At 32.0% G+C, this 20485-nt stretch overlaps 1 protein-coding gene across 9 annotated transcripts in view; it reads right to left on the reverse strand.

Annotated features, from left to right (window-relative positions):
- LOC112489204 (protein LEAD-SENSITIVE 1-like) overlaps positions 1-20027 on the reverse strand; it is a 53427-nt gene extending 33400 nt beyond the window's left edge. Inside the window, exons 1-5 of one of the 9 annotated variants that reach the window (XM_060816480.1) lie at positions 19732-20027; positions 16881-17471; positions 16007-16747; positions 15752-15848; positions 14754-15489 (exon numbers count right to left, since the gene is read on the reverse strand). In XM_060816480.1, the coding sequence (XP_060672463.1) occupies positions 15774-15848; positions 16007-16747; positions 16881-16883 (819 nt within the window). In that variant the 5' untranslated portion in view covers positions 16884-17471; positions 19732-20027 and the 3' untranslated portion in view covers positions 14754-15489; positions 15752-15773. Of the gene's footprint in view, positions 1-14753; positions 15507-15536; positions 15659-15751; positions 15849-16006; positions 16748-16880; positions 17472-19731 lie in introns of those variants that run through there. The other 8 variants (XM_060816481.1, XM_060816483.1, XM_060816478.1 and 5 more) reach the window with 8 other exon arrangements.
- Positions 20028-20485: the final 458 nt, after the last annotated feature.

The following is a 20485-nucleotide window of genomic DNA, read 5'->3' on the forward strand; positions in this document are numbered from 1 at the left end:
CTTCAATTTTGTGTTTTATTTTGAAGAAATGTATATTGTTCCCTTTTGTTAGTAGTCCACTTCCATATTTTACCATAAACATTACTTATATGATAAAGAAAAAAAAAATTATAGTAAGGCCTCATTTGACATAGTTTTTGCTTTTTCCAAAAGTGCTTGCCACAAATCTATTTTCTATTGGCTTTTGTTGAAAGCTCATGGAAGCTTTGGAAGTCTGAAATATTTTTAAAAAATTGTCTAAAAATTTTATAAGTAATTATTGAGCTTTAAAAGCTAGAAGTAGCTTTTCAAAAGTTATACCAAATAAGTATCATTAAATTTATTTACCAACAATTTATTTTGTTTTTACATAAATAATAATAATAATAATAATGCTGAAAATATTACTCTTTGTAACATTGCTGAGTAGAAAAATATGTTCAGGCTAGAATCCAGACCCCTTGAGGAGTCTCAGACCACATTAGTACACTTGATAGCAACTGAGTAATGAAACGAGCCATCAGCAATACTATGAACAGGTCAACTAAGGATTGAAAAGGTCTGAAGCCACAAGCAGCAGAAGATAATATCTCATCAAGAACAGGAAAGTTCTTTATTCCATCCACTTCAATAACATTAGGACGGGCTCCGATATCAGAACCAAATCTATAAATACAGTATAAGCTAAACCATGATGCTGCCACACCAGTAAACGTAGCAGCTGTGAGTTGCTGTAGAGAAAGAAAGAAAGTGACAGTAACAGCAAAGAAAAATAAAGCAGTTTGCCAACGTCTGCCGAAATTTATGTTATCTATCACTACCAAGCCTGTTTTGCAATACATTGCAAAGTCTTTACCATTGTTTATGAAACGGTAGTGGCTATTGGAGTCATTGCTAGTAAGGAAATTAAGTGCACGGTCCAGCACAACGTCAGGTCCGTCAGCAAGCGCAAGAGTTGTACCTCCTACGAGTTTGGCGAGGATAAGGGCTGGATTAACACCATATTCAAAGAGATAGAGATGATCAGCACCAGAAAGGAAACAGTCTATGGAGGAACAGACCACACCATGAACAGTTGAGTGATCACGGTTTATGCATTTGGACGTTCGCTATGATGATCGTCTGTGAAGTATCACTTTTTCATCATCCAAACATATTCCTGAAGTCATATATATTTCAAAAGAAATGTTGAAGAAGAGGAAGGTTGCCATGTTTTTTTGTATTGGCTTCTGTACATGTGTAGATATGATCTCCAGGCTGTAGGTTTTCCTTCCTGGTTTCCTTGAGAAGCACCTTACAGATCATGTTCTGCAGTTCACTCATCTTACAACTGGGATATGTTTCTCTCTCTGTTCTTCAAATTTGTGTTTTAGGAAATGGGAAATTGAGTTCGTCCAAAAACTGGGCAATATAAATAACAATGCTTCGAAAACATCTGTCAGAAAGATATTTTGTTTAATTTATAATCTATTCTTATTGGTTTTGATATGAAATATTGAATTATTGGCTTTAAGGTTTATTGTATTTTTATAATTTTTTGAAATTTTAGTAGAATTTGTGTTTTTTTTGTTAGTTTTATAACTTATTATTCATAATTTAGGTTTTGTATAGATATATTTAATTTGAATTACATTTAGTAACACTTTTATTCAATCTATTTTAGTTTTTTTTATAATGCTTTAATTTATAGTATTATTTTACTGGATAAGTTTGATATATTTAGATTATCTGAAATGGGGATTTTTTTTTTTTTTTTTTTTTTTGGTTACTTGCAGGTTTTTGAACAAGAACAAGACGTGGAATCATTAATGGGGATTATCGTTTTGGAATTGTTGCTGTCATTTGGTTTCTAGATCAAGATTTAAAGATCTTTTTTGTAATTATTGCAGATATAGGAAAGAAATTTGATTGTGCAAACTTTTTTTTTTTTTTTTTTGCTCTTTTTATGTGTAGATAATTTTGATTTTCATTACCATCAGTTATTTTTTAATGGTTGATGTCAATCTATTAAATAAATTAGTTTTAAATTTTATTATTTGTTTTTGAATATATTACTTTTGTGATTATTGTTTTAACTATTATCAACTTTAAATTTAAGATAACTTTCACTTAAAAAAAAACATAGTACTATAAATTAAATTAATAATAAGTAATAAAATTATTATTAAAATTAAAATTAAAATTTGAAATCTCATATAAATAAATGATATTATTTTTATTAATTAATTTCACTGCATAAAATTGATTTAAATTATTATTATTATAATAATAATACTTTTTAGTAACATTTTGAAAATGATTCTAAATCTTATTTTTTATAATAAAATTAAAATTAAAATTTAATGAGATTTTATAATATGTTAATTTTTTTAGACATTTTCAAATGTCACTAATTGATTAATTGTTTTAATCTAATGATTTTTTAATGACATTTATAAATGTCATTAGTTGTCTTTTTAGTGATATTTTGAGTTGTCACTATAATTTTTAGTCACACTAGTATCATGATATTTGCAATGATTGACACTAGTTAATTAAATATCATTATACTATAACTTTAGTAGCATTTTAAAATGTCATAAATTTATTTTTTTTTATCCATATGACATAGCATTTCTGAATATTACGAAATTTACTTAAAATAACTTTTTCAAATACTATAAAATGAATTCAACATAGCATATCAAATGCTATAAAATGACATTTTTAACTATTTTTAAATATATAATACTATAGGACAAATACTATTAAATAATTATTTATAGCATTTAGCATAATATTTCAAAAATACTATAAAAAATAAAATTTTTTATAACATGAGCTATCATAACATTTTAAAAAATGCAATATAATATTTTGTACGTGCAGTAAAAAATAATATATATTGCAGTGATTCTACATTCCTCAACAAATAATTATGGCAGCATTTTCTTTATTTCAACAAATAATTATGACAGCATTTTCTATATTCTTCAACAAATAATTATGACGGTAGCACTTTCAAGTTATATATATATATATATATATAGATCTAGATATATTTTGATGGATTAGCTGACAAAAGGGTAATATGGAAAAATTGGATTGGCTGACGGAAGGGTAAGTCAATATTTCTATATTCTTGAACAAATAATTATGGCAGCATTTTCTATATTCTTCAACAAATAATTATTGTAGCAGCACTTGTTAGATATATATATATATATATATAAGCACTGGTTAGATATATATATATATATATACGCACTCGTTAGAGATATATATATATATATATATAAATGTTGAAGGATTGGCTGACAGAAGAGAAATATGGAAGGACTAGATTGGCTGACAGAGGGGTAAGTCCATATTTCCATATTCTTCAAGAAATAATTATGGCAACATTTTCTATATTCTTCAACAAATAATCATGGCTGGCGGTAGCATTTGGTAGACATGTATAAATATTGTATGGATTTGACATAACCAATAACTCCCTTATATTTATATATATATATATTTTTTTTTTTTGATTAAATGGTATTTTTGTATCTAATGGAACAATTTTAAACCCCCATGAAAAACCGATGGTATAAAGTTGATTATTCTTTGGTTTTGGATTGAAATTGATCAAAATCAGACTTGGATTGCCCTTGTCCGTTACCAAACGATTGGATCACCGCTGGAATGGCCAAAAACAGCGGTCGAAAAAGGATTTTTCAATCGGATCTAAACCAGGTTGCTCAACATGTTCACAAAAAACAGGCCAACATGCAAAACCGGCTGCATCTGGAAGAAAAACAAAATAATATATCGTTTTTGGCTTGCTTGATGTCATCATGATGACATCAACATGATATCAAACAATACGGTGGTGCTGACATCAGCATGATGTATTCAATGATGTCAACATGATGTCAGACAAGATGTTGCAGTCATTCTACTTATGTTAGCATGATGACATAGCATGACATGTGTGCTAATGTCAGCATAATGAAATCAGCATAGCCAGTGCTATGCTTCCAATCATAGCACATACTTTTATTGAAACAAAGATAAATTAGGTCCCCGACATATCATCAACATGGTGTTTTATTAGATTTAGAAGCACCTATGAAAAAGTGGCTCCACGTTAACAAATTCAATACAAGCACAAACTTATGTTCCCTTCTCCTCACATGTAGATTTGCAATAATAGTACATAAAGCAGATCTTATATGTGCAGAACAATAAATTACGAAAAATGGGAGTAAAAATTTTGAATACAACACAGATAGACAACTAGGTCAAATACATGGTAAATTGTAAATCTATCCTAAAAGATTAAGATGATAGGAATTGAGGCTAATCGTAAATATCAAGTTAACATGGACATTAATACACATCTGATACTAAACATTGAGAGATTTAAAAGTAGACCAACCGTGTAAATCCAATCAACAAAATACATCTAACAATCCCCTCACATATAGGCATGCTCAATAACCAGAAATAACGTTGAGCTGACATGTGCTGACAATAAATTAAGATTTGAATAGAAGACCAAGCAGATAACTTTAAATTCTAATATGACATTAAGTTGCCACCAGCGTCCTAAAGTTTGAAATTTTAAGAAAAATGACCCAACCACATAAACTAAGCCAACATAAACACACAAATAGAATAACAGTAAATTAAAATCCAAATCAGGAGAGCATTTGTAACATGCAACAATAAAAGGAGTTGAGCAGCTACGCATGGGAACCGTCATCCACAAAATGTCCTCCTTACTAACCAATTGATGAAATTTTGTCCTGAAGGGGATGATTCACTTGGAAGGTCTTCAAGGAGCAGTCCCAGAAAATTAGTGGAACAAAATAAAACCTGCATGATATGCATCACAAGGTATAAACATCAACAGTAGAAGAACTTGCAGCGCATGTCTAATGTAATCATGTGATTTTTATTTCTTACTTTTGATAAAAGCTTGAAATCCTGCAATATAAACTCCCATGGATTTCTGAGCAGTACTCTAGTGATCATAGCCGAGTTCCAATCGTTAGATTAGCGACAATCCTTGATTTTTTCAATAACCTTGCACCATAAGGATCCATGCTCTGTAGGGGGACCTCCAGAACTATTTGAGTAAAAAGGCAATATTTTTCTTTTTAGTGTTAGTCACTCCTAAACCCTCTTTGGATTATTTTTACATACTACTTCCTAGGAAATCAAATTCCTTTTAAAACCCTCCCTACTACCATCCCACAAAAATTCTCATCAATTTTTTAAGTTCCATCAAGCCACTACTAGAACTCTAAAAGGAGATTAGAAATAAAACAAAGTAAAAAAATGCCAGATATCACGTCACTTTCAACAGAAGTTACTACATTTGAAATCTTCCAGCACCAATTAGGTTTGAGAGTACTATAAAATGTTCATGTTCATGTGCGTTCTCAAATATGTGAATACCCTGAACCAAAAAAAGTTACATCACCTGATGCTCCAGGCAATTCATATACTTGTATATAACGAAGACAAATAATATTAAATTACCTGAAAAACTTGAGCTAAAAGGAAAATTATTAAACTATGTATATTAAGGAAACGGAATAAACACTTTAACACTTTCTTTCATGGATAGGTCCATCAATTGAAAGACAAAAAGTGAGATCTTATCCATGCAGAACAATAAATTATCAAGTATAGGTGTTACCAAGAACTGACACAAGATTAGATAGGCAACTAGAGCTCTCATACCAAGTTAAGCTATTATCAAGTCTAAAAGCTTTAACCAATAACAAGCGTACCAAACTTGTATAGCAAGTCAACACAACAGACAACAGATTTTCCAAATGGGTTCTAGAGCATATACTTGGATCCATCCTCTGCAATTTGTAATTCTAAATTATTCAAGTCCCTATTAGCTTTTAGGTAGATAGGTCCTATTGTAACATCCTGTCCCGAAGTACGTCGGAAATTTCTCAAGTTGACTGGGTTTGATCGTCATTGACCAAGAAGGGTCAAACTTTGACCTTTTATTTTTGTAAAATTGAGTTTTGACTCATACATGGTTTTGAAGTACTCGTTGATACGAGTTCATAAACTAGTAGCACACCTAATTTGGACATTTCGTTGAAAAGTTATGGACCTATAAAATTTTTCAAATACTATATTATTTTATTATTATTTTATGCTAGGTAGAACGTGTCAAAAGTGTGTGCCATGTGTCAAAATCTGGCCAACCCGTGAGTGCACAGTAACACCCACGGGAGGCATTTTGATTGGGCAAATGGTTGTGCGGGACGTGGGAGGAGTGAGGTGGAGGAGAGAGAGAAAGGAGGGAGAAAGAGATGAGAAAGAGTCACCAACCGGCCACTGCCATTTCTTCCATTATGGCCACCATTTCCATACATGTGCCACCCCACCACCTCCGCCTCCTCATTTCCGGCCAGCCCACCAAATTTCACTGCCATCCGACCGTCGATGTGTCCGGATCGAGGCTTTTTTGGCCGTGGCACCAATTGTTTCAAATTCAGATTTCTCCCTATCCCAGCATCCATTTGTCTCACCGCCGGTCCCATCAGTTCACCCGTCCTTCAATCTACCTTTCCCCCAAAAATCACAGCCAATGGCCACCGAATGCTCCGTCAGCGGTGATGGTTTCCGATGATCACGGTGGCTCATCGGAAAACTTGATTCCGGTTAGTTCCCTATCACACCGGCCACCTTTTCCCACTAATCCAAACCTCCTGAACCCAAATTTGAGGTCAGTTTCCTCCAATTCATGGCGGTTTGTGAGATCTGAGGACCTAAAGACTGAAACCTTCCCGGTGAGATTCGGCCACCTCGGGTCCGAACTCCGGAAAATAAGGGTCAATCCTTAATCCTCGTGTTGTAAGCTTCATTTCAATATATTGTTTGCAAATTTTGGTTAACGTTTGTGTTAAATTCTCCAGGTTACCGTGTATAATATATCCGATTAAAATATAAAATTAATCAGTTTGTGTATTGTCAATGTTCTAAAAACATGTGTGAATTTTAGAATCAATCTTATGGAGAATCTTAGTTGAATTGTGTGCTCAAAGTGAGTGATCCACCTTCAAAATTATTTTGGGTTGATAAATTGTATATATTTTTGTGTTGATTATATTTTTGGAAATTATATTTCATGTGTCAAATATTTAGTAAATTTATATTTGGAATTTTGATGCCAAAATAGAATGAATTATTATTATTTATGCATTAAGAGATATTTTGATTTCAAGAATTTTATGAAATTGGGATTTTGTTAATAACTATTAAATTTCATTGTTGGAATATTTCATAGTTAAATATTTGAAAAATATGTTTTATGTATTTGATATTAAGAGAATTTCTATCTAGAATTATATTGCCAATTGATGATAATTTTTAATATGTGTTTTGGTGCAAAAATATATTTTGGGACTTAAAGATTCATGGTTTAAAGTTTTATTTAAATTATTGTTAAGTTTAAGGTTGCCGTTATAATTGTAACAGCCCAGTACCACCCGCATCAAGATATTATCCTCTTTGGCCCAGGGTTCACTCCCTCTCTCCCTCCTGGCCTCAAGGTTTTGTCAAAACGCGTCTTGAAGGGAGAGGTATCCACAGCCTTATAAAGACTGCTTCGTGCCCCTCTCCAACCGATGTGGGATGTTACAATCCTCCCCCCTTGGGGCCCAGCGTCCTCGCTGGCACACCGATCCGGATCCTGCTCTGATACCACTGTAATAGCCCCGTACCACCCGCATCAAGATATTGTCCTCTTTGGCCCAGGGTTCACTCCCTCTCTCCCTCCTGGCCTCAAGGTTTTGTCAAAACGCGTCTTGAAGGGATATGTATCCACAGCCTTATAAAGACCGCTTCATGCCCCTCTCCAACCGATGTGAGATGTTACATGATGGTGTTTTATATGAATTTAATTGCATACGGATTTGATATAGTTTTTAATATCATTTTTGGTACAGCTTGATTTTAAGAATTTGAAGAAAAATATTTGTTTTAAAAGTATTATGCTTCAAAAATATTTTTATGCATTTAAATATTATGGGATTGATTTATTTATGGTGAAATTGATGGAATTTATGCAATGGATTTATGATGAAGATTTAAGAGAATGTGGGTTTGAAAAATATTATAATTCCCATGGTGAATTTTGGAAAAACTTGGTATTTTAATAATAAATTTAGTAATTGATTTTAGACGCACTCATACAGTATTGATATTCTGTATTGTATATGTGGATGAGCGTGCTGGTTGTCATGTCTCCAGTGAGTTGCCATTAGACTGAGGATAGGAGAGTTTGATATTGGCCATAGCCGCCCCCCTCCACGACTGGGATGACGGTTTAAGCAGTGGCAATGTCTGGACGCCGAAGCGACCGTATGCAAGTTTTTCTCTTTAACCTCCTGCCAGACGTGCTTGGGACACTGGGTATCGTAGAGTATTACTGGTATATAGTGTGGTACGTCAAGTATTTTTTCCGATATAAATTTCAAATCCCAAAGTTTTAAAGTCGTATTTAAATAAAGTGTATTTAATTTGTTTTATTACCTATTTCCAATTAATATTTTTCTAAAATGTGTTTATTCGTATTCTATGTCAATTATTTTAAATCAATATTTCTAAAATGTATTTTACCTTGATTTTTACTATTTAAATGGATTTGGTGTTTTAAAATAAATTCTTTTATATTTTTACCATTTACTTCAAATAGATAATTAAATTGATTTAAGTATTTCCTTTTTTAATTAAATGATTTATTCTACTTATTTTAGATTGATTGTTTAAACGTATTTTACCACATTTTTATTATTTGTTTTAATTCAATATTTTAACATGAATTTTATTTATATTTCATAATCTATTTCAAGTTGAAGTTTAAAATTAATTAAAAGTTTTCTTTGATTATTCCATGGATTTAACTAATAAATTTTGTAATTTATATTTTGAGTTTATTTTTGTTTTATGCCAAATTCATTCAATCCAAGTTTACTTATGATTTTATTTATTTTATCTAATGATATCTTATTCTAAATTTAATAATTGGATTTTTTTTATAAAATGTTTTCAATGTATATATTGAGTTCTAAATTAATATTTGTATTTTATGTGCATTCTAAATTATTGCATTTTATTTAATTAATTATTCCTTGATTTTTGGGGTACAATTATTGGGTTTTGAGAAAATATTTTAAAAGGGAAACTTTTCCAACTGAGTGAACTGTGAGGGTTTTGAGAGAAAGCAATATTTTAACTACTTATCATTTATTTGATTATTTATTATTTATTTATCAAGTTCATCTTATCATTATATTATTATTATTATTATTATTATAATTGTGTCAAAGTTAGGATTACTCACTGAGATGATTAGCATCTCATGTTTTTAAATTCCATTCCTCTTGGTCCAGGTTGATAGACATTGATCGTCTGGAGGCGAGTTCGACGTCTTTGTTCATTGCTGAAAGTCCAGGAAGCTTTCCCTTCTTTTGCTCCCTACCTTGTATTATTCCTTTTATCTTTTGTTGTATTAAATTTCATATTTAATTGTATCTTGGTAAAGCTCTGTATACTGTTTTGGATGTTTATATATTTAATTATGCATTGATTTCCTGTTATCAATTGAAGTGTTACAAATTTGTGGAATTAAATTGTAGTAAGGTGGGAGGAATAAGGTGGTATATATAGAAGTGTGTTTTTAGTGCAGGGAATTTATGGTAAGTCAAACCCTTAGGGGAAGTTCTTCCGGATTTTCCATTGGAGGGTCCGGTAGACTTTCTCTGAGATCAGGGGCTTGTTTAGAGTTGTAGTGAGGGATCTTGGATGGATCTCGACATCTATATTCAGTTTTCTGCTAAGTTTTTAATGGTATAACTTGCTTCTTTGCATGCAACATGTAGTCACTTGAACCAGCAGACCTTAAAATAATGATGAAATTGACCATTATATGAACAATGAGTCAATGATAGTTACAACCATAGGATTTCTATGATTTAATTTAAGTCATTACTCATTCCTTAAACATATTCAAGAAATTCATTGACTCAGATTGCTAGTTCCTGCCTTTCCTTCGTACAATAAACAATTACATAAAGAATTCAATATCATTTATATATATATATATATATATATATACAAAAAGAGAATCAATTACGATTAATGTCAATCTGTTTTGAACCAAGTAATGAGCACCAAGCATATATATACTCATAAATAAGTAACCACAACTATAAAATGGAGGGCATTTTACAAAAAAGGCATAAGGTGAGTACCTTTTCAACCCACTTTCTACAACCTCCTTTGAAATATACAGCATTCATAGTCACCTATCATATGACGCATACCTTGTTAAACAGCAGTAAACGATATCGAACAATCACAAAAATAAAATAGAACAATTCATCTCAAATATATGAATTCAAAAGATAAAAACCAGTACACATAGAAATCAACTACACACAATGGAAAAATTATGCATGTTTATATATGCATTAAGTTCCAAAATTGAAATAAGTAGAAGGAATGTTAGAGTTAACTAACATTTTACCAACACATTCCCATAGATAAAAAATGTGAGTAAAATATTTTACCAGCATTCAATAAATAACTAAAATGTTTACAAGAATTAGTATGCTAAAAAAGTAAAGCATAAAAAAAATAAATAAATAAATAAAGAAGAAGAAGCTAAATATAGGTGAGCTTGCTTAAACTCTTTCTTCAACTAAAAGGAAAAATATGTTGCTGAGGGTCATGAAATAGAAAATGATATGCACCATAAGGAACTATATACAAAACTTGTAAAGGATGACATGAGAGAAAGAAAGAGAGAATCGAGCAAGCTGCAAGAAGAGTTGAGACAGAAAGGTACGCAGAAAGTCACTTTGGCCATATATTACAGTCACAGACTAACAAAAGAAAGTTCACATTCTCTAGTCAGTCTCCAGGTTCCGTCAAGCAAAAACAAGAAGTATTTAAAGAAACAAGCTTTGGAGATATTTACAGTTCTAAGAGGATATCATCAGAGTTCATGATAAGCCGCCATGTAATCACCCCAGTTACAACAATTTCCAACAGAGTGGTTCATCCTTATGGCTCTAAGAATGAAAATATCCTTAAGGACCTATAAATTATCTCCTCCAGAGAGTACTCGAATATGTAACGGCGGCCAATTGCCCATGGTGATGATACTTGTTAGGGAGTTCTTTTATGCATGCTTTCCCCTAAGAAATCCTGTGATATTACTCTAGTGATCATAATCAAGTTCCAGTCGTTAGATTAGCGACCATCCTTGCTTTTTTCGATAACCTTGCACCATAAGGATCCATGCTCTGTAGGGGACCTCCAGAGCTATTTGAGTAAAAAGGCAATATTTTTCTTTTTAGTGTTAGTCACTCCTAAACCCTCTTTGGAATATTTTTACATACTACTTCCCAGGAAACCAAATGCCCTTTAAAACCCTCCTTACTGCCATCCCACAAAAATTCTCATCAATCTTTTAAGTTCCATCAAGCCACTGCTAGAACTCTAAAAGGAGATTAGAAATAAATAAAAAAAGTAGAAAAATGCCAGAGATCACGTCACTTTCAACAGAAGTTACTACATTTGAAATCTTCCAGCACCAATTAGAGAAACGTAGTTTTAATTTAATATATTTGTTTCTTGAAACAAAATTGAATATCTTTTGTCATTTATTTTATATGATTTGATAATACCTGTTGATTTAACTAAGCATTATCAAACGATCGACTGGATAATATGATATGAAAAATATATATCATTAAAGATAATGTGAAGACTTTTTTTTTTTTTTTTTTTTGGGATAAAATATTAAGATCATGTGAAGACTATTGTGTCGTTTGAGAGATGAAATGGAAGAGCAATGTAACAAATAATGAAAAAATATAGTCTGAAAATTAATTTTGAACTAAAAGATTACTAAACTATAAACTTGTTTTTGAAACCAAGACAAGAGAACAGAAAAGAAACATTCACAAATATTATCCAAAATTTGTAAACTTTGTATCCATATCTCAAATTGGCAGGTGTTAAATTATATAACTGCATCTAGAAATACAAGCATATGGATAACAGGAACACTCTGTTAGAGCCACAATACATTCAATAACCATACACAAAAATATTCATGGAAACACCAAGAAAGAATCTCCTTCTAGCTAGTAAGGCCAAAAACCTCCATCTTGCCTCTTTACAAGGATCTAATTGTACTCTGGCCTTGATGTCTGCAAAGGAAATCATTCATTCAACTATTAATAAAGTTGATAAAATTCAGATTATCCAAACTTGTCAGCTAAAAGAAGAAATAAGAACCATTTCTCTTAGAAGAGAACCATATTATAAGTGCATGTTGGGATTCGAATCAAGAAGTGTTTATCTTAATCATCAAAATAGTGAAAAACATGCTTAAATAAAATATTCTCAATTATACAAAGCGCTCATAATATGGTTGAAGAAAACATGAATATATAATAACAAACTTATTAAAGAATATTTCAAAACCTACATATCCCAAACGGAGAAAGGTAGGCCTCTTTTTCAGTACTCACAAAGTAAACCAATTTACAGGAAGAAATTTTGACTAAGACAATGCCTACTAAAATTACCGAGATGAATACTCTTATAGTACGCATGATTACTATTTTTTATTTTTTATTTTTATACTTAATGATGACACATTACATTGTCTGAGGTCCCAAACACAATCATGGAATAACTTAAAAGAAATTATGGTTAAGAAGAATACTAGCCAATTCTGATAGATGCTCATTGTTGATGCTCATTTTGATGGCTATGATGCAAAGCCTACAGTGAAAAACTGAGAAGATCAAACGGACACTGGAGTAAGAATCAGGCAAAACTTTGAGAAGGGAAAACAGAAACTGCAGCTGTGAGATCAGTAAAACTAGGAGGCATGCTTTTAAAAGAGCAAAAAACACAAAAGCAACAATAATCCAGAAGGATGCTGCTGACTCATTCCTGCCCAAGTCCATGAGAGTGAACAGTATCAGCCCTGTTTGGAATATATTGCAAAGTCATAACTGTTTCTTATGTAGAGGTTGTAGCTAACAAATCCATTCATGAGAAGGAAAAACGCACTGTGTCTTGACATTTTCATAATTTGGATCGGCACGGGTGATTCCGCAGTTTTGACATATACGACGATTTGAGCTTAATCCCCCTTGAGTGAAGTGGATCACGTTTCCATCATCGAAGTATATCCCTATCAATATAATTTACTTATATATACTACTAAAAAATATAAAAAGGAAAAAAAAGAAGTTTGTGAAACCACAAAAAGACTGCCAAATATTCAGAGGAATGAAGAAGAAAGAAGGAAGAAGAAGAAGATCACCTTGATGGGCTTCTTTTCTTCATCTCCTTGTGTATATGTGAGACCCAGCAGGCTCCAGTTCATTCCTAGGGATTTTGTTCCAAAGCAGAGTCATGTAAGACAACTGCATATATTAAATTAGGTGCATGGAGTCAATACTGGGCTTTGTCCGTGACGTAGTAATGATTTGTTGAGAATTAAATAATTTATTGTAAATCCATTTCTTAACTCTTAAACAGATCAGAATAATTAAACCAACAAAAAAATATAAAGAAATGTCTATGTGGGGATAGCCTATCGCAATGTTCACACTTCTTCTCCATGTAGAAGATTTTGGACGTTTTAAATAAGGTCTCTAATGATATATATATATATATATATAAGGAATTTATAAGAGGAATTGTAAGTGGTAATATTTATGGCTATGATTTGCTTAATATAATACTATATATTTTGTATCCCATCAAGCAATTAGTCGATAACGCCAAAATATCATTGCTAATATTTTTCTACTAATCCACTATATAATATTATATATCTGATGCAACACCTCACAAACTATTATGTATATGTTTAATTATTACGCATATATAGGAGAGACAAAGAGAGCTAATATTCATTCAAAAGTATGGTATAAAAAATAACAATAATATTAGAGTTATCAAAATATTATCAAATGATATAACGATGATATCTTAATATTTAATCAGTTTATTTCTTTAATTTACTTATTAATCTAAAAGTTCATTTTTTTATATTTATATTATATGAATATATTTATTAATAATTTTTTAATATGTGTTATTTAGTAAATCAATTTAATAAATATTTTAGTAATTGTAGTATTATTAAAAAAACAATATGCTTAAACATACCTACTATTATAGTGACATATATATTTAATTGGTCAAATTTTTTTAATTGAATATTTTTTTTTCTTTTATTGTTAAAGAAATCCTACAAGCAATCTTGCACAATCATGAATGATAAGCACAAGACTAATGGGGGTAAAAATGAAACCAAAAAAGTCCAAATGAATTAAGAATATGATAAAGCGCTATGATGAGGCTAAAATCAACATGTTGATGTGGCTCTAGGTTGAGCTAAATTAATTTGGACAATTGCTTGATCATGAGCTAACTTAAAAACTTTTTTTTTTTTTTCAATTTCTTTTTATATTTTACTTTACAATCCTCTTTTTAAGTAGTAATACAATTTTGGTGCATTTATGTTGAGAATGCAATCACGTACTCTGATATATTTCAAGTCTTTCCAATTTTGTAGGGAGGGGGAATGACTTATCAATTCTCATCAATTTAGTTTGTTTTTCAGACTGTATCTGCTTTTCTCATTTCTTCTTATTGCATGGGATTTCAATGTCCTTTGTTTTCACAAATCTGAGAAAATATCTTATCGTAGACAACTACTGCAAAAATTCTAGAACTTGTCTTTAACATGTAACTAATGTATCAATGATCTTTCATTAATTAAGAACTCAACCAATAACCGTTGTCAATCTTGTAAATCATAAATTTAGCTACGCATTTACTTATCTTAATCCTCACTCAAAACCTCAAAATCTATCTCCTTCCAAAACGAATCAATACAACTATCACAAAAGTTACCAACTCTCCAAAGTGCGGCCAATCTCTCAACAGAAACTTTACAAGCATTCCCACAATATTTGGCATCATAAATAAATCGCAAGATGGAGTATATAACATAACACATGGCTGACACAACAATAAAATTACTAGCTGGGAATCCTCGTGGAAAAAGAAGGATTGCATAAATAACAGCAAATGGGGTTGCTATCTGCCCGTTCGTGCCAAGATCAATGACATTCCTTGCCAGCAAGCCAGTTTTGCAATATATTGCAAAGTCTTCACAGTTGTTGAAAAGTTTGTAGGCACCAAAACCATCATGCTTTCCGAGGAAATGAGCACGGTGCAGGACATCTCCTGTTGGACTGGTAGAGGCAAGGGTACAGGTACCCCCTTGAGTTTTGGCTATAAAGAAAGCAAGATTAACACTAAATTTATACAGATACAATTCCCCTCCATCAAGAAAACTATTTACGCTGCAAGACTCTACACGACATTCCGTTGATTAACCACCACCACCAATAGGGTCGTCTCCTCGATTGAGGTGAATCACCTCTCCATCACCCACACATATCCCTGAATATCAAAGTTGACTTGATAAGAAAAGCTTATTATATATACATATATAGAAGGCCAAATAAGCTAGTCCCATGGATTCTTAAACTCAATAAGCAATAACGATTCAGGGTATAGTCAAGCAAAAACCTTTAACACAGATGAAATGAATTCTCTAGGTGTGTTATGACTGATAAAAAAAAATAAAAAAAATGAACACTCTGTTTGAAACACATGTTTGACACACTCTTTGGAGGAAAGAAACGGAGAAGAAGAAGATCACCATGACAGGCATAGGTATACCTTCAGTTCCGCCTCCATACGAAGATGTGATCCTTAGGCTTCATTTGCTTCTTTTGTATCTTATTAGAAAGCAGCCTCTGGGTATTAAATGATAATATGTAAACTATTAGATCAATATTTATTAATAGTTTAATTAACTTATAAATAAATAACAATGCGAAAAACTACATTAATTAAAATTTAAATATATATATATATATACTCAATCATATAGAGAGCAAAGCCAGAAAATTACTTTTCCAAATACTGCCCAGTAGAAAAGTATGAAGCATGCTAGAGTCCAGAGCACTGGAAGAGTCTGAGACCACAAACTTAATAGCAAACAAAAAAAGGCAAAAGCACACATTAGTATTCTTAAGAACAGGTCAATTAAGAATTCAATACGGCCCAAACCACCAGAAGCCAATATCTCATCAACCACTGGCAATCTCTCTGCTTCAATTTTGATAACATTAGGACGAGCTCCGATATCAGAAACCAATCTAGAAACATAGTAAACGCTGAGACATCTAGCTGCCAGACCAGTTAAAGTAGCAGGGGCAAGTTGCAGTAGGGAAAGAAAGACAGCAGTAGTAACAGCCAAGAAAAATGCTGTTTGCCAACTTCTGCTGAAAACAATGCTGTCTACTACTAGCAATCCTGTTTTGCAATACATTGCAAAGTCTTCATCGTTGTTTATGAAGTGGTAATAGTCACTGGAGGCGCCATAGTTGAGAAGGAAGGCCGTACAGTCCTGAACAACTTGAGGTGGATCGGCAGAGGCAAGGGTGGAAGTATGTTCCCGGAATTTGGTGAGGAAGAGAGCTGGATTGACACCATATTCAAAGAGATCAACATCTCCACAAGAAAGAAAATCTTCTATGGATGAAAAGACCACACCATGACAATCAAAGTGGATCACCTTCTCATCAAAAATATATATCCTTGGGGTCTCATACAAGCAGGCAAATAATATCCCATGAATAGTGTTTATACGCTATACACACAGATTCCAAATTCCAATCATATGAAGAAAATAAAATTTAAAAAAAAAAAAAAAAAAAAAAAAAAAAAAAAAGACCACTATAGTATCTTTAGAAGAAGAAATGGGACAAGTGCCAAAAAATCACCATGATAAGATTTTGTATTGCCTCCCTTCCATGTGTAGATGTGATCTCCAGGCTCCAGTTTCCTCCAGAGTTTGTTTGAAAGTACCCTCTGAATCTTCATCCATAGCTCTCCTCTCATCTTATACTTTGGGAATTCTCCCTACTCAGCTCTTCAAAATTTGTGTTTTGGAGAATGGATATAGTTGAATTCAACCACAGATAACATACCAAACTACCAATACTGAACAACTAAAATTGATTTGGCGAAGGCAAATGAATTGCAAAGTCACTTTCTTCAAAGCCAGCTTAAGGGTTAGGTGTAACTAGGTGAATGGGATCATATAGTTCCTAGGATTATGTGAAGAAAAATGGGCAGCGCATGTGGTCAATACTGGTTTTGGAGTTGGACTATAATGCAGAAAAGGATTGGCCAACGGAAGTTTTTTAAGTCCATTTCTCTATTCTTAAACAAATAGCTATGGCAACAAATAACCTAACCAATTATCAATCCTATTAGTCAACAAGGGCAGGATATATATATTAGTAGTAATTAAGCGTGTTCTGCTAATCCACTTGCGATACAATATTATTTGATGGGAGACCTCCCTGAAACTAATAAATATACAATTTCTTATGAAATTTATCATGCATATGTGTATATATACAAACAGGAGAGGGAGAGGAAGAGACGTAATATTCATCCCAGATAATGGGCTATAAAAATAATTTTGACACCTAATGTGACAGCAAAGTTATTCTGTTTAAAATTGTGATGACTGTTGTTTCAGCAAAGGAAGCCCTGGAATGGATATTATATAAGACAGTAACTGATGGTTTTTGGTAGAGCAAAAGCAAATGGAAAAGAGACAAAGCTAGCTTCACTAAATTCACGTTGGACTCTGTTCTTAGCATACAAAAGTTTCATTTTGGAACTCTTCACGGATATACTTTTGGCCCCACCTTTGGTTTCATATCAGACATATACAAAAAGTAAATTGCTAAACAATCATCATTTGTCTAGCCTGCATAGAAAAGAATAATAAGCACTGGGGTAATAGTGGTGTTTAGTTTCAATAGTCTTTTTCTTTATTTAATTTTTATATTTTATATATTTCTTGACACCATAGATCAAGCTAACCTAACTAGCTCTCTTTCTCTATCCCTTTACATATAATTTGTAAACCTGAATGATGACTTCTATTGCTAAGCCCTGTTTATTTTGTGTAATTTTGGAATAAGATGATTCATGCAGACATCATATCAAAATCAATTTTCCGAAGTCAAAACATTTGTGCTCTCTCTCAAGAAGCTTGTATGGCCTACTCTATTGCCCAACTAGTTCATTATACGAATAAGGTGAATTGTTTTTCGATTACCTGAAACCAAATCTTAAAGCTATATAATCATGTATCAGTGGTAAAAATCTTAAACAAAATCTTAGGCTAACAACAGTTATTTTGGGGCTACTTCCTCATGGTTGGGTTGAGCTAGTTATGCTTAGTTCAGATGAATTAGTTACTTGATGTGCACTTGTGCTCTTATATATAAATAATTCTGAACCATGAATAACCTATAAGCTACACTGACCATGCTTCTAAAGTCTAAAATTGAGGAATATCCTATATTACTATGTAAAATTAAGATCAAATACAAATGGAACTATGTTAATTAGACAAAGACTAAAGATAATGGAATTGCCACATAAATGATGAATACTTGATTAGTTGTGAAAGAATGATTATTTGGTATATGTAGAATCTGGATTCCTAGGAATAACTACACTGTGCAGGATGTTATCCATGGACAAAGCAAGATGGACAAAGTGGAGGAATGGTAAAGCGAAGTTTCTATGTACCACCATCAGGTTAGCCATGCTCTATTCTACAAAGTAACAGATGGGTTCAAAAGCAGTATGTTCAATCTTATTTGATGTTGGAAGCAGCACTAACAGAAAAAGAGGAGGGAAAGTTGAGCATGATGGAATGAATTTTTTGGAGCAAAATGAATGAAAAAACACAAAATTTCAATTAAAAAGTCCAAGTGGAAGGAGCTAAGACTCACATGACTGAGAAACTTGGTAAAATATTGCTTTCAATAGGACAAAAAGACAGAAAAGAATACATGTCGAGGAACTCAGATAATTTCACATAAGACATATATGATATAACATAATTGAGATAAAGCTTAATAAAAAAATTGAATTTAGGCTCTACTTCCAAGCACTCAGATTCAACCACCTTCATGCAATCAAACTCGAACCAACTGTAAAGCTTATTATGTATGAGCACTACTTTTTTCCCCTAAAGAAATCTTCTCTGTAGTTCTATCCAATTCCAACCAAAATAAGATTTCTAAATTCCTAAATTCATTCAAACAAAGGTTCCAAGAATCTCATCCCTTTTGTCCATAGTGTTCTTTGTAACAAGTTCGTCCTCTTAGAATTTTTTGTTTCCAGAGAACTTGGGTATTTTCTTATCAAACTTTGCAGGCTCTCTCGATCCTCATATTAAATTGTTGGAAGAAAAAAGTGCATTTTCATTGCTACCTACCAAATCCAAATTTCAGTTTATTACCCCCAAAAAAATAAAAATAAAAATAAAAAATAAAAAAAATAAAAAAGATTTCAGTTTCCTTCTTGGAGCTTGCTTGTATAATTGTTTAGCTATTATTCAAATGTCTCAAATCAGATACCCAAAATAGACTTTTTTTTTGTTTTTTTCTATTGTTTTTCAGGCAACAACGTTCAGAAATCACTACCATTTAACATTAAGAGATCAAAAAAAAATATATATATATATATATATATTCCATTGCAAGAACTAAAACGCAGTATCAAATTAATAAATAAAAAATGAAGGAAGAGAAAACGGACCAGATCTTTGAAGATGACAAAGGCGATGATAATGAAGAGAACGCAGAGGATCTCAAATTCGGCCGCTCTGACGAATCCGAAAACCTTGTTGACGCCTCTAGTGATTGCTGACTCGTTCTTGCTCCTGCTCCCAGCTCGCCTCGCCATTGCCATCCGCTGATTTCTTGTTTCTTTCTCTTTACGAATTCGGTTTATAGCTTCACCGCCAATCTTATAACACCGTTGGAAAAAAGAAATAACGTGGTCGCTTCCGAACGCAGCCTTAAAGTTTTGTCCCTTTTTTTTTTTTTTTTAACAAATAAATAAATGAAATAACCTTTTTTTTAAATATATTTTGAGTGTTAAGAGTAAAATTTACCTATTTTTATTTAAAAAAATATTTAAAATTTTGTTGTCATGTCTCGAAAGTGTTTCTTCCTACCTTTATTTTATATCTAAATTTTTTAATGATACCAAGAAGATGGATTTTTTTTTTTCTTAATTTTTTTTTATTTTTTATTTTTATTGGGGTGAAGAAACATGGCGCTGATATTATTTGTAATTTGTGACCCGAAAGACAATTTCCATTGCAAGTCCTGTTTGATCTAGTGGTATAAAAATCATTGTTTAAGAAGCAATGATTCCAATTCAAATTTCTACCACGATAATTTATGAAAAAATCATATCAGCATCAATTTTTCTGCTAATTTTTCTGAAACAAAAACAGTTAAAGAGTTCATTTTGGCATTTTGGAGAATATTTTAACTTATTTTTA

This window comes from Ziziphus jujuba, chromosome 4 (assembly GCF_031755915.1).
Source record: "Ziziphus jujuba cultivar Dongzao chromosome 4, ASM3175591v1".
Classification (NCBI taxonomy): domain Eukaryota; kingdom Viridiplantae; phylum Streptophyta; class Magnoliopsida; order Rosales; family Rhamnaceae; genus Ziziphus; species Ziziphus jujuba.